At 30.6% G+C, this 12,522-nt stretch overlaps 1 protein-coding gene across 5 annotated transcripts in view; it reads right to left on the bottom strand.

Moving 5' to 3' along the window:
* LOC108000357 (uncharacterized) overlaps nucleotides 1-12,522 on the bottom strand; it is a 28,026-nt gene that overhangs the window by 1,655 nt on the left and 13,849 nt on the right. For 4 of the 5 annotated variants that reach the window (XM_017060617.3, XM_062086270.1, XM_062086271.1 and 1 more), the window contains one exon: nucleotides 620-4,706. In XM_017060617.3, the coding sequence (XP_016916106.2) occupies nucleotides 620-4,706 (4,087 nt within the window). The remainder of the gene's footprint in view (nucleotides 1-619; nucleotides 4,707-12,522) is intronic. The other variant, XM_062086274.1, reaches the window with a different exon arrangement.

Consider the following 12,522-nt stretch of genomic DNA (forward strand, 5'->3'; position numbering starts at 1 on the left):
TAAATTATTAATATTTATTAATATATATTACATAAATATTAATAATAGTATATATAATATATAATATATAATAGTATATATTTTAACAATGGATGTATATACACAGATTATAAATATAAAAATATAAATATAATTTTATAATATTTTTATAATATATTTTTATAATATAATAAAACGTAATAATTTATAGTGATATAATGACTGAAATCAATGAAAGAAGAATTCATATATAACAGAACTTATGAGAATCAATTGTAAAAAAACTTAAGATTAAATATTGATTATAATTTGCATTAATAAAATATATATAGAAAATTTAAATATTCTTTAATAATAATCTATATATAGTGTATAAAATTAAAACTTTAATATAATAAAATTAATTTTTTAAGATAAAAAATATAAGACAAAAAAATTAACAAAATATATCATTATATATATATATATATATATTTGTATAAATTTTTTTTCTTATTTTCAATAATAGAAAACTCGATCTCTAAAACTATTTCTACATATTACAAAACATTCTATGTTTTGAATAATTTTATTGTCTTAATGATATTATGGATAATCATACCTTTAACAAAATGGAAGAAAAAGAAAAAAAAAACATTACCTTTTTTGTTCCGTTGACTGTTCATCACAGGAGATGGGAGAACTCGAAGCGCCACTTTCTGAAACCTCTAATGTTTTTGCATTCTCTGAACTAGGTTTTCTTTTCATAACATTCGATTGTTCAAGTTGACGACTAAATGTGTCCAAATTTCCATTGTAATATCCGTTCTCGCACTTATTAGAATATTCGTTGGATATTGGTGATCTTCTAGCCGGCAAATAATCCGTCGTACTTGGAGATAGAAGTTCCTCGTAATATTCGATAGTTTTTGGTTCTGAGATTCCATATTTTCTCGGAAGGGAGGAATAACCAAGGCCGATGTAAACATGATTGTCAATTCCAGAATCATTTGATAAACCGGAAAGAGAAGGTTTGTAGATTACGTCTGCATCCGCAGAGAAATCGGCACTATGATATCTCGACCTAGAAGTGGAGAGGTCGAAAGTCGGTGATCTGAGATACCTTCTAACGGGATCGTAGGAAGAGGAGAGAACGGACACGTGCTCGGTCGGCGATTTAAGATCAGTAACATAGCCAGCATCTGAATAACGAATACCTCGATCAAGGGAGCGATTGCGACCGATCGCAACGCCATCTTCCGTGTATAAGCCGTAACTTTTCTCTGTCGTATGCTTGAGAGTGGGTTTCGAAACCGTGGCCAATCCTGTATATCCTATTCCATACCTGCTGCGATCTCGTTGTTCCCGATGTCCTGAAAAACTGAATTTTCTCGGCAGCGTGGCACAGCTTGGCAGATTGACGCCTGGAGGAGGAGCGGTCAATGATGGTCTTCGCCTATCGTTAAATCGTGAATAGAAACTGCGCCTACGTATTCGGTCGATTATCGACTCTGAATTATCCGACTTGTCGTTTCGAGTAAACAGCGAATGCGAAGGCGAGGTTGGAGAATGCAAGTCGGGCCGTGCGTGACTCATTTCTGCCGAGCTGACCGACCACGAATCGAAACTCTCAGGTTCATCCATTGGAGAGAAGAGTTCATTCGGATAATCTGTCGATTTTGATTCTTTCTCTTTTATTTCTTCTTCAATCGGTGTCCCCTCTGGAGGATTTTCTGATTCCGTATTACTAACTGTCATCGATTCCGCATGGCTCTCGATGATTTTCGCACATTCAGTTACCTCTTTCTTCAATTCGGCCACATCTTTCGCGCGTAATGGTTTATCTACGATTATCTTATTACCAGTAATGTTGGCGTGATGCGTCACTTTTGAAAGACATTCCATCAGTTTGCCAGAAAGATCTTCGTTTGATTTGGGAGAATCGACAGAATTTTTTGGCGCATCTGATTTCGGCGAATCCTTTTTTGGTGTGACATTCCTGAATGAGTGTTGGGGTATTTTGGATAGATCGAGCTTTAAATTGCTTCTATTTGCTCGTTGCTGAGATTCCTGTCCTTTTGATTGATCACTTTTTGTTTCTGTCGCCATTGTTTCGTCTCCAGAATTAGTTCGATCTCCAATAGCTGAAATTTTTTCACCGCTTTTGTCCTTTGGTTCTATTCCACTATTTTCTTTCGTCTTGTCGATGACATTCTTCGTGATACTAGTGCCGATTTTCGACTCAATCTTTTTCTTTACTCGTGATTTTCCAGATTTTTCCTTTTCGTCCAAATTTTTATCAGCATCGGCACTAGTATCATTATTTGATTTCTTTGTGACTTTTTTCACCACACGAACAATTTTTTTTTTCTTTACACCATTAGAATCATTACTTTCTGAAGTTTCAGAAGTTTTTTTAATTAATTTCTTTGTTTTTTTGTCCGTGTCTTCGGATTTGCTCTGTTCCATAGACGAACCATTCTCCAACGAAGATCGATTCGTTTTTTTCATTTTGCTTGTCAATTTCTTTTCCACGGATTCTTTCTCATCATTGTTCAATTTCTCGCGCGTATCAGTTTCCATCTCTTGATTCATCAATTTTTCTCCTCCAAATTCTTTTTCACGGGATGCACTTCTTTCTTTGCAGGCCGATGTTTTCTCTTGTTTCGATCTTTCCTTTAACGAGAATCTCTTTGAAGATTCAGACATAGTGGAGCAAACTGTCTTTTCCAACTTTTCCATTTTTTTCGCATCTCCGTTCTTTTTCGCATTTCCGTTCTTTATCTTGAAATCAGTATTTGAGAGTTTAGTTGGTATTTTGCTGGTAGTGAGAGGAACGGTAGCATCCTCATTGGAAATAACATCAGATTTTACCAATTTTGGCGGGCTTTTCTTCAACTTCGTTAAAATTGCAGTCTGCGATCGAGTTCCATTTATGATTTTATTTGTATCCCCGGTTTTAAACAAACCGAGGACGGAAGAGACTTTGCTTTTAGAGGAGTTCTGATTCAATTTCTTTCGAGATAGATCCTCGGCACTGTTCGCTCTCATAGCAGTGTTGTCAGAATTTGAAGACGGATGATCGATAGGGGGTGCGGATCGTTCCCGAGATATCTCTTTTCCCATTTCTTCCTTGTTCGTTGCAACTGGCTTCTCCATTATTGTCTTCTCCTCTTGTTGCTCATCATTGGACCGAAGTCTTTCTAATTTCTTTTCCAACGAATGTAAAAATCCGTTTCGAGTATTTTTATCCGACGAGTCCGCACTTTTTTTCTCCTCGTGGGGATCCTCCTTCTCTCGCGATCCTCGATCTCTTCTTAACAAATTGATCTCATTTTTCAATTCCTTCTCCCGTTTCTTTTCTCGATCGACGCTACCTTCTCGACTGGTTGTTGCAGCCGTAGTCTTCATTCCTACCGCTTGTGGCGCTGCTTTATTCTCATTTTTACGTCGAATAAATCGAGACTTGCGACGCTCGTTTTCCGCCGCTTTTTGCGCTTCCTTCTCTTTCGCATACCGACTTTCCTCTCTGGGGGTATCGAAGAAATCTGGGCGCAGGAATCGCGATATCCGACGTTGCTTCGACTTTTGCTGGTTTTCTTTCTCCGTTTCTTTTTCTTTGTCGTTCGTCTCGTTTTCCAACCTGTTTCCATTCGTTTTGAAAAACTTGCTGAGCAATGATTTTTCTGGGCCAAGAGCACGCACGACAAGACTCGCAACATCCTGCGAGTCAGCGTACGATTTCCGACGATCGATGCACGGTTCTCTAGTCAACGAACCGGATCGCAATCTCAAGCTGGGTATACAGCTTCGTCGTTTCGAGACGGTCGAAGATCCGCTTGCTTCACCGATCGAGATCAATGAACGTTTCTCGCATTTGTCCGTGTCTCGATAGCTGGAACTGAGATTATCGGCCGACCTCAGATTCTTTAGTTTTGATTCTTTAATTAAATTCTCCGCGGCCAGCATTCTATCCTCGAAGTTTCTCGATGGATCCGACTTATACACGGATTTGTAGTCGATTATATTGGAGGAAGACTCGGTCGGTGACGTTTCATATTCCGACTTAGTGGATAAGCTAGATGTCGCGTCCAACGGGTTTGCGTTCGAGTCGCAGGCCGAAGTGGACTCTGACACCGAACCGGTATCCATATTGTTCTCTTTTCTGTCTATGAACGTATCATCCGCGGTTTCTTCTTGAATCTTTTCTGTACGATAACAACGAAAGCTGTCCTTTCGAAGTTTTCCCGTATTAGATCGGCTACCGCTCGTTTCCTTGTACCATCTGCCCAGAGTATGAACCATAGTTTCCCTGGGGAATGTCGAGAGCAAAGAGGAACAATGATCGACATCATCGTCATCGAAGAGATTGAGAACGGATCGACGAGCCGAGTTTCGTGATTTCTCTCTTTCAGTGGATGGATCCAACAAACTATTTGTTCTTCTAATGGCTCGACGATTGGCCGACCGATCTTTATATTCGGTTTGATCGGAAATGGTAGAGACGGATCGGTCCGTGAGATCGGACGTATCCAAGGAATTCAATGGAACTAGATCCCTTTCGGCTGATTGAGCTCGCGCTTCGCGCGATATAGATGGCGATCTCGTCAACGAACGTCTGGTTTGTTCGATCAAGTTTCTGCTCAATCGTCGAGCCAAACTTGGCGTGAAGCTTTGTTCTAACGGATCTTGCGGTTCTTTTCTGACTCGTATCGATTCCGCTTCTATGCCTTCGCGTGCTACTTTATCTGAAAAACAAATCTCGAGATAATATCTATGTATGGCAGAATGATAAAATTGAATGGTATATTAATGATAAATGATTAATTAAATTTTGAATTATTAATTGCAGTTATATCTTGTATTCTTTTTTTTTGATTTTGTTTCATAACTTGGCTATCAATTAGTTGAATTATTTCTTAAGAATGATAAGTCAAAATTACTTTTTCAAATTATATATATCGCAAAATGTAAAAATAAAAAAGATAAAAAATTATAAATTAATAATTATCACTTGATTACTGAAAATATAGAGATATATGAAGATAATAAGTTTTAATTTTATCAGTATTGCACCTATCAAGTTCATCATAGATATTTTAAAGTTACATTTTCAGCAATCAAAATATATATAATTTCTATCTCTTTCTTTAAAAGATATTATATTTACGTATGTACATCTATTATACAATATCTCACATTTTGTTATTTATCTTACAAATAAAAAAGAAATTATTTTGGAATCTCGACTGTGATCAAGATGCAAGGCACAACAATTAAAATAAGTATTTAATTTTTAATTTTTTGATTAAAAAAAATAAACATTTGATTTTTAATATAATTAAAATGATAAATATTTATGTTTAATGTAAAGAAAAATTAAAATTGTTAAAAAATTCATGATTGATATAATCGCAATTATTTAATTAATTTGATTTTTATATTACACAATTTATATTAAGTTTCTTTTATTTCAAATTAATCCTATCTGCATTGATTGAATTTTTGGAAATTGATGATTATTAAATGATAATGAAAAATTAATCATCAATTAACAGTTCTTATTAGTTCTTAAATAAAATTAAATTAAAAATTCGACTTCATTAAAAATTTCATTAATTCAATTAAAATTATTTTTGTCATATTAATCATATTTTTGAAATAAAACAATTAAAAATAAATTTCAATATATTTATTTATAAAAATTTCTTCTATATTAATAATTATTTTGATTATTATTTATACTCATTAATAATTGATTAATTAATCAATTAATCAATCAATTAAATCAATCTTTTTCGATTAATTAATTTTTTTGATTATAGACTTCAATCAATAAACCAAATTAAAAATTTTAATCGATTTATGCCCAACATTGGTATATGGGCATTTCATTTGGCAGGAAGCGAACAAAATACTCTGATTTTCTCGATATTTACACTCCTTTATTTCTACATACATTAAATTTCTTCTCTTCTCTTATAAAATTTCTCGAAAAATTAATAAATAAATCTAACTGAAAGTTACCTCTAGACGTAAACGTATTACGACCACTATTGAACGACCAATGATTTTGTCCGCGTAAGGAAGGAAAAAAAAACAAAAATAGCGTTCTTTCTTTGTTGTTTTTTAATTGAATATTGCACAAAAAATAATTAAAATGGAACAATTAATCCCAAAAGTATTCAGCCACATTCGATAGTTTATAAAAAATATAAAAATATAAAAAATATATCAAAGCAACAATATAGAAAAAGCAACTCAGTTCAATTTTTGACTTGTGTATATTTATTATTTCATTTTATAATGATAATCTAATCATTTAAAAATGAGAAAATAAAATGCACAAAATGATCGTTATAAAAAAATGAGACCATTATAAATTTAATAAATCACATTTTTTAAATTTTTATAATAGCACAATTTTAAAGTTGCTATTTTTGTATAATTTTTCTGCATATCTATAATTAAAATTATTGTATCTTGAGATTTATAAAATTTTTCAGCTTTGAGTTATTTCTCTCAATTTCTAATTGACGTGAAAATGGATCAAAATGGACTTATCAAATCTTGTTATGGTCTTCATATATGAAAAATTAAATATGAAATATTTATGAAGCTAAATATTTTTTGGGATTGATTATATTTCAAAAAACAAATACAATATTTCAAAAAAAAAAAGAAAAGAAAAAAGAGAGAAAACAATTAAAAAAAAAATTCATAATCAAACACCTAAATGAATAGACAAAATCATCAATAGTTCGTTAACTTTGGCACTCTTCTGGCCTACACACTGTAATCGTAACCGATCTAGTGATATCTTTTTTTGAAAATGTACATCATTTGAAAACGTACGTCACACACAATTATACACGCATACAATCTCAGATATACACGCGACAAGCATACGAGGATATACATATTATTAGATAGATAAACAGATTGATAGATAGATCGATAGATAATTAGATAGATAGATAGATCAATAGATAAATAGATAGATAGATAAATAGATACATACATACATACATACGTACATGCATACATACATCATACATACATCATACATACATACATACGTACACACATACATGTATACGTGTCTCTAAATATATTAATGCAACAAATTATCAAGTGTAAACGTGAAGGATTACATGCAACAAAACAGGCTTGCATACGAAAACTAATTATAGGTTTTCGATAAATTTTTAACAAATGATAACGATATTTGCAAAGCGCCGTAGTTTATTTTTCGAATCGGATAGAATCATTTATTTCTGATAGCGATTGAATGAAACTATTAAAATATTTAATTAATAAAATATTTGTATTATTTTTTCAATCAAAAAAATAATTATAAAATGGAATATAATTATTGAAATGTTCGTTCTATATATTTTTGCATAAATAATTTTCATTTTTCTAAAATAAAAAAAAAGTTCCAATTAAATAGGAACATTTATTTTTAAAAAAGTTAAAGTTGTAATTTTCGATGATGGGTTATTATTTAAAATTTGATGTCAGTTTTTGAATTGAACTTTTTGCTAATTTTATTATTAAATAAAAATTAAAACTAGATATTAATAACAATTTCGTTTACACCGATATATTTTTTATAAAAAAAAGTTTTTAAGGTTATAAAATTCTATATATATATATGATAAATATATATATATGGAATATATTAGCAATTTTAAACTTTAATTGAAAAAAATAATTTTAATTTTTAATATTTTATCTTAAAATATCTGTTGTAAGAAATATACGATTTTTTTCAATTTTTATTGAACGAATATAAAATAACAATTAAAACAAAATTAATTAATAAAATTAACTAAAAACAGAGAACTGAAAACAAAGAAACGATTTAAAAATTAAAAATTTAATAAATAACTCTTATTTAAAAAAGTTTCATTCAATTTTCAATTCCCAATTTGTAAACAACATGGTTTTACGAATTCGCAAAATAAACTATTGCACTCGACATCGAAATAAATATATATATATATATATGTGTGTGTGTATATATATATATATATATATCACTTTAAGTGTTTAAATCACAACGCGTCAAATATGTAAACTTAAACCAAGAATAATGCAGTGTACAGTTATTAAATACAATATAGTAGCATTATCAAAGCATGCTGAGAACAATATAATAAAAGTAATAAAACGTTGTTATTTAAACTCTTAAAAACACAACAAATATCAGCCATCTCAAACAAGGTTAGCTCCCTCGCCTTATGGTACACAATCTATCGAGACACTTTCTCTCGACAGTGTCTTTCCAATGGATGCATGGATTTGTCGTTTTTAAAGACGCGATAACAGTAATAACAACGATCATCGTACATATGTTCGAACAAAGTGTTGTTGGCCCGAATTGCTCCTCGCTTTCATAAGTATTCGTTTCGACATCATAATACGATTTATTCTTTGCCACATATCTTTATCATAAAAATAACTATTTTCGAATAGAATAGCGAAATAATAAGTATCAATCGTGCAAAAGCGAATAACGAATAAAAATCGTTGCTCATACAATAACACAAAACACTCACAAGTTAGACAAATATCAATATATTCACGTTATATATATTTTGATAGAAGTACATTTATTTGTCAACACAGCACAGTATAAACATTCTTCTATACTATTCCTAGATGGCGTTATTATTAAATAGACGCATTTCAATTAACTCTTTATGGTTGTTTTCATTAAATGTAATTCATTAATGTAGATGTTTCACTGATTTTTAATAAGTTTATTAAATAATGTTGTCTATAATAAATAAATTATATTATTTTTTTTAAACTTTACAAATATATTTAACACAATAATATTGGACTTTATATGATTTATATGATATTGATATACATATTTTATATTACATTATTTTATATTTTTGATAGCATTTTGTAATGCAAAGAATTTATTTATATCGATATGTATGAAAAATAGTTAATTTACAATTGTTAGTTATGAAATAATTATCATGAAAATTCATTAAGAAAGAATGAAATAACAAAAAAATTAAAAATTTTTTTAAACGACTATAATGTTGTAAATAATAAAATTGCTTTTAAATTTTGACAACACCCTATACAATTGATATTACCGACAAATTACCGACAGAAATGTAAAATTTCATATCATCCAAAATTATGTGAAAATCAATCCCAAGGTTTTTTTTACATTGATGACGGAAATATATTTCTTTTGACAATAAAAAACAAATGTGATCAAAACTGTAAAATTATTCAGGTAACTGATAACAGATATATAACTGCAAATAGTTAAAATACATGTAAAGAATATAAATATGTCGTTCATGCTTTGTGTTATTAAATGTGCGACGATCTTTAAGCGCAACAGAATCGATGATCGATAATAGCAATAATATTTGTTGAGATTAAATTGAGACGAAGATTAAATTGAAACCACGTCAATATTTTGATTTTTATGTTTTTCTCGTCTTCATGTGTCAATTTCTGTCTCATTTTCGCATCTGTCGCCCGTTAAGCTGCGATTATTAAAGATACATTTTTTGACGAGTTAATGTTCTGATAAATAAATTAAAAATGTTTATCAAACAAATTTTTGAACAGTAGTGCTCGTTTCTAATATATTAAAGATTCTTATTGTTATCTTTTTTTTTTATCTTCCAAAGCAGATAAAGATTTTATTTCAAAATAAAATGTTTGAATTTGAAACTAGAACTTCTTAGAAGACAATACATATAGTAAAAACAAGCGAGGAAGATATAATATAACAGTTTGTGCTTCAAAGAGATAACGCATAGAATGAAACACAAATGTTTTTTTTTTTACCAATAATCAATTAAACTATTCCAAATCAAAATTCATACAATTCATATCACAATTGAATCATCATTTTTATAAAGAGAATCTTATCAATCTTATTAATACCACATTTCGAAAGATAAAATTATAGAAATGTAACTTTTGAATATCTTGCTTGCTCGTTTACTACATTTTTTTCGTTTTATATTGCTATATTTACTCAATTTTAGGCTCGAGATATTGAGCAATGAGACAGTAATTAGGTTAAGTCATTTAAGCTGAGACATTTCGATTTGAATTTAAGCAGGCACTACTGTTTTATCATTCTATTTGTTAATTGTCAGAAAATGTATCCACTATAATTATCGACAGCCTTACATGCTATACGGAATTAACGATGGAGCAACGCGATGGCGAGTGAGTATTTTTTGCGAGTGGAATCGAGATGTTTTGTTCGCGTAGTTGGACAACTGTCGCGCGGAACAGGTCACCTTAGTGTTCGACGTGTGTGATCAATCGAACGACATCGAGAAGGAGAATAGAGAGCACCGTTCACTCGACGAGGTGACGTTCGCCGAATATGAGTGTAGCATAGTACCTAACTTGATTTGCCTATTGGGGATTAGCATCTGCCCGCCTACGTAGAGTCACTCGTACGGTCGCTGCAACAACCGTCAGAAAAAACGATCAATTATACGTATTTAGACAATACGATTCCACCGTTATTTTCTAGAATATATTTTCGATAATCATATTGTATATATATATATGTATGTAACAAGTAATGAAAAAGAATGATGCCAGTGAGGGGTTAATTTTTTATTTTTTTAATTTCTCTTTCGAAAAACTTCATACTCACGACCGAACGATCCTTTTGATCAACTTTGCCGAGTGGAAAATGGGTAGCCAGCCGTTAAAGCGTTATCGCATTTCAAAATCTACGAACGTTCGTCGATATTCAATCGAATAGTTGTTTTCAAACAAGATATCGATTTTTTAACAAAATTCGTAGTTGTCCATTACGCAATTTCTGGCACCATTCTTTCGATGTAAATGGATTTTACACCCTTGGATATCTTATGGGTTCTCTCTTTCTTTATTCTTTTTCAACATAAAATATTACATGGATATTAAATTACCAAACATTTTTTTCCTATTATTCATTTCTCATTTTCTTTCCATTACGTATTTTTCTTCATTTTTTTTTCTTTTCCCTTTCGATCCAACATTATAATGTAATATGAATGGTATGGTAGCGAAAAAGAAAACGAAAAAAATATAAAATTTGCGTTGGAATGGAAAAGAAATGATGAATTCTTGGCGGAGCACGTGTATTACCGAAAATATAAACTGTAAAATATCGTTTAGCGGTGGAAAACGATAACTCCTTTGATCGCTGATTGCAGAGTCGACGATAGACGTGAAGTAGATGCATAAATTTTGATCAAAGATGGATTCTATTCTTGGAGAGTAATAGAACTGAATTTCCTCGTGTATTCGTGTGTATGGATCACGTGTGCAATCATGCTTATAAACTTTAGTGTAATACACTGAACAAATTAAAGAAGAAAAATAAATTGCAACTACTACGTGTTAATGGGATAATATGTAAATCAACAACATTGCAACTTGCTACTATTGTACGTTACGAGGTTCTATGTTAGGCAAAGTGTGAGTTACGTCTGTGAGTAATTTTAATGCTCAAACTTTTCTAAACGCGAGCGAAAAAATATTGCGATCAACCGTTGGGCGCTTAATCCTCGGGATTACGTAAGATTCGGCCTCCGTTCGTATTTAATTGTTCTCAACTTTGTGGTAATAGGAAAAAAAAAAAAAAATAAAGAGAGAGAAAAATAAAAGAAAGAAAAAAAAAGAATGAAAGAAAAAAACAACAGGCAGATACCGTTTGCATGCTCTCGTTCAAAATCCAAAAAGAGACACGCGCGAGTGACGTTTCGATCAGCCGAGTGACTTTCGATCAAAAAACAGCCAACGATTGACTCGCTCTCCCCTCTTTTTCTGTCTCTCTCTTCAATAGCGGATTTAGCGGTAGTCAGATTTGGCGGCTATCAGGGGCTCTGAGCTTGAAAAGGTCATCGATTCGAATCGATGAAACAAATTTTTCATGGACATAATTTTTTATAGATATAATATTGAAATTTTTAAAATATTCCACGATTTAGATTTGCCAGATCCAAAAAAAATTATGTGAAGAAAATTAAAGAAATTTCTATAGATATAAAATATTTATAAATGTTGTAAATACAGTGACAAAAGCATACAAAATTGCTTAAACAATGATACAACAGTGATAATATTCGTGGAACGATTTTTTTTAAGCCAAAAGAAAAGTTGTATGTAATAAATAATCCTCGATCAATATTTATGTAAATTAACTTTTGTTTTTAGAATCGATGAATGATTAAATAATAATTCATATCTTATCAAAAATAATCTAATAAATTATTTGTTGTAAAAATGTTGAAAGATTACAATACAAAAATATTGCATAATGCATAAAATTATTAATTTAGAAAATATTTAAATTTAAATTTTGTTAAAACTGATAGATAAGGAACAAAATGATATTTTTCTTTTCATATTTTGTTTCTTCTTCTTTCATATAGCAAACTTGATAAAATTCAAATCAAAATATTTTTTAAGTTAATCATTTTTTTTTATAAAGAATGCTGTTTGCATCAATGTATGACAAAAATATGATTTCATTTAAAAATATAAAATTGAAAAAAAAATTGA

Source organism: Apis cerana, linkage group LG16 (genome assembly GCF_029169275.1).
Source record: "Apis cerana isolate GH-2021 linkage group LG16, AcerK_1.0, whole genome shotgun sequence".
In the NCBI taxonomy this organism is placed as follows: Eukaryota; Metazoa; Arthropoda; class Insecta; order Hymenoptera; family Apidae; genus Apis; species Apis cerana.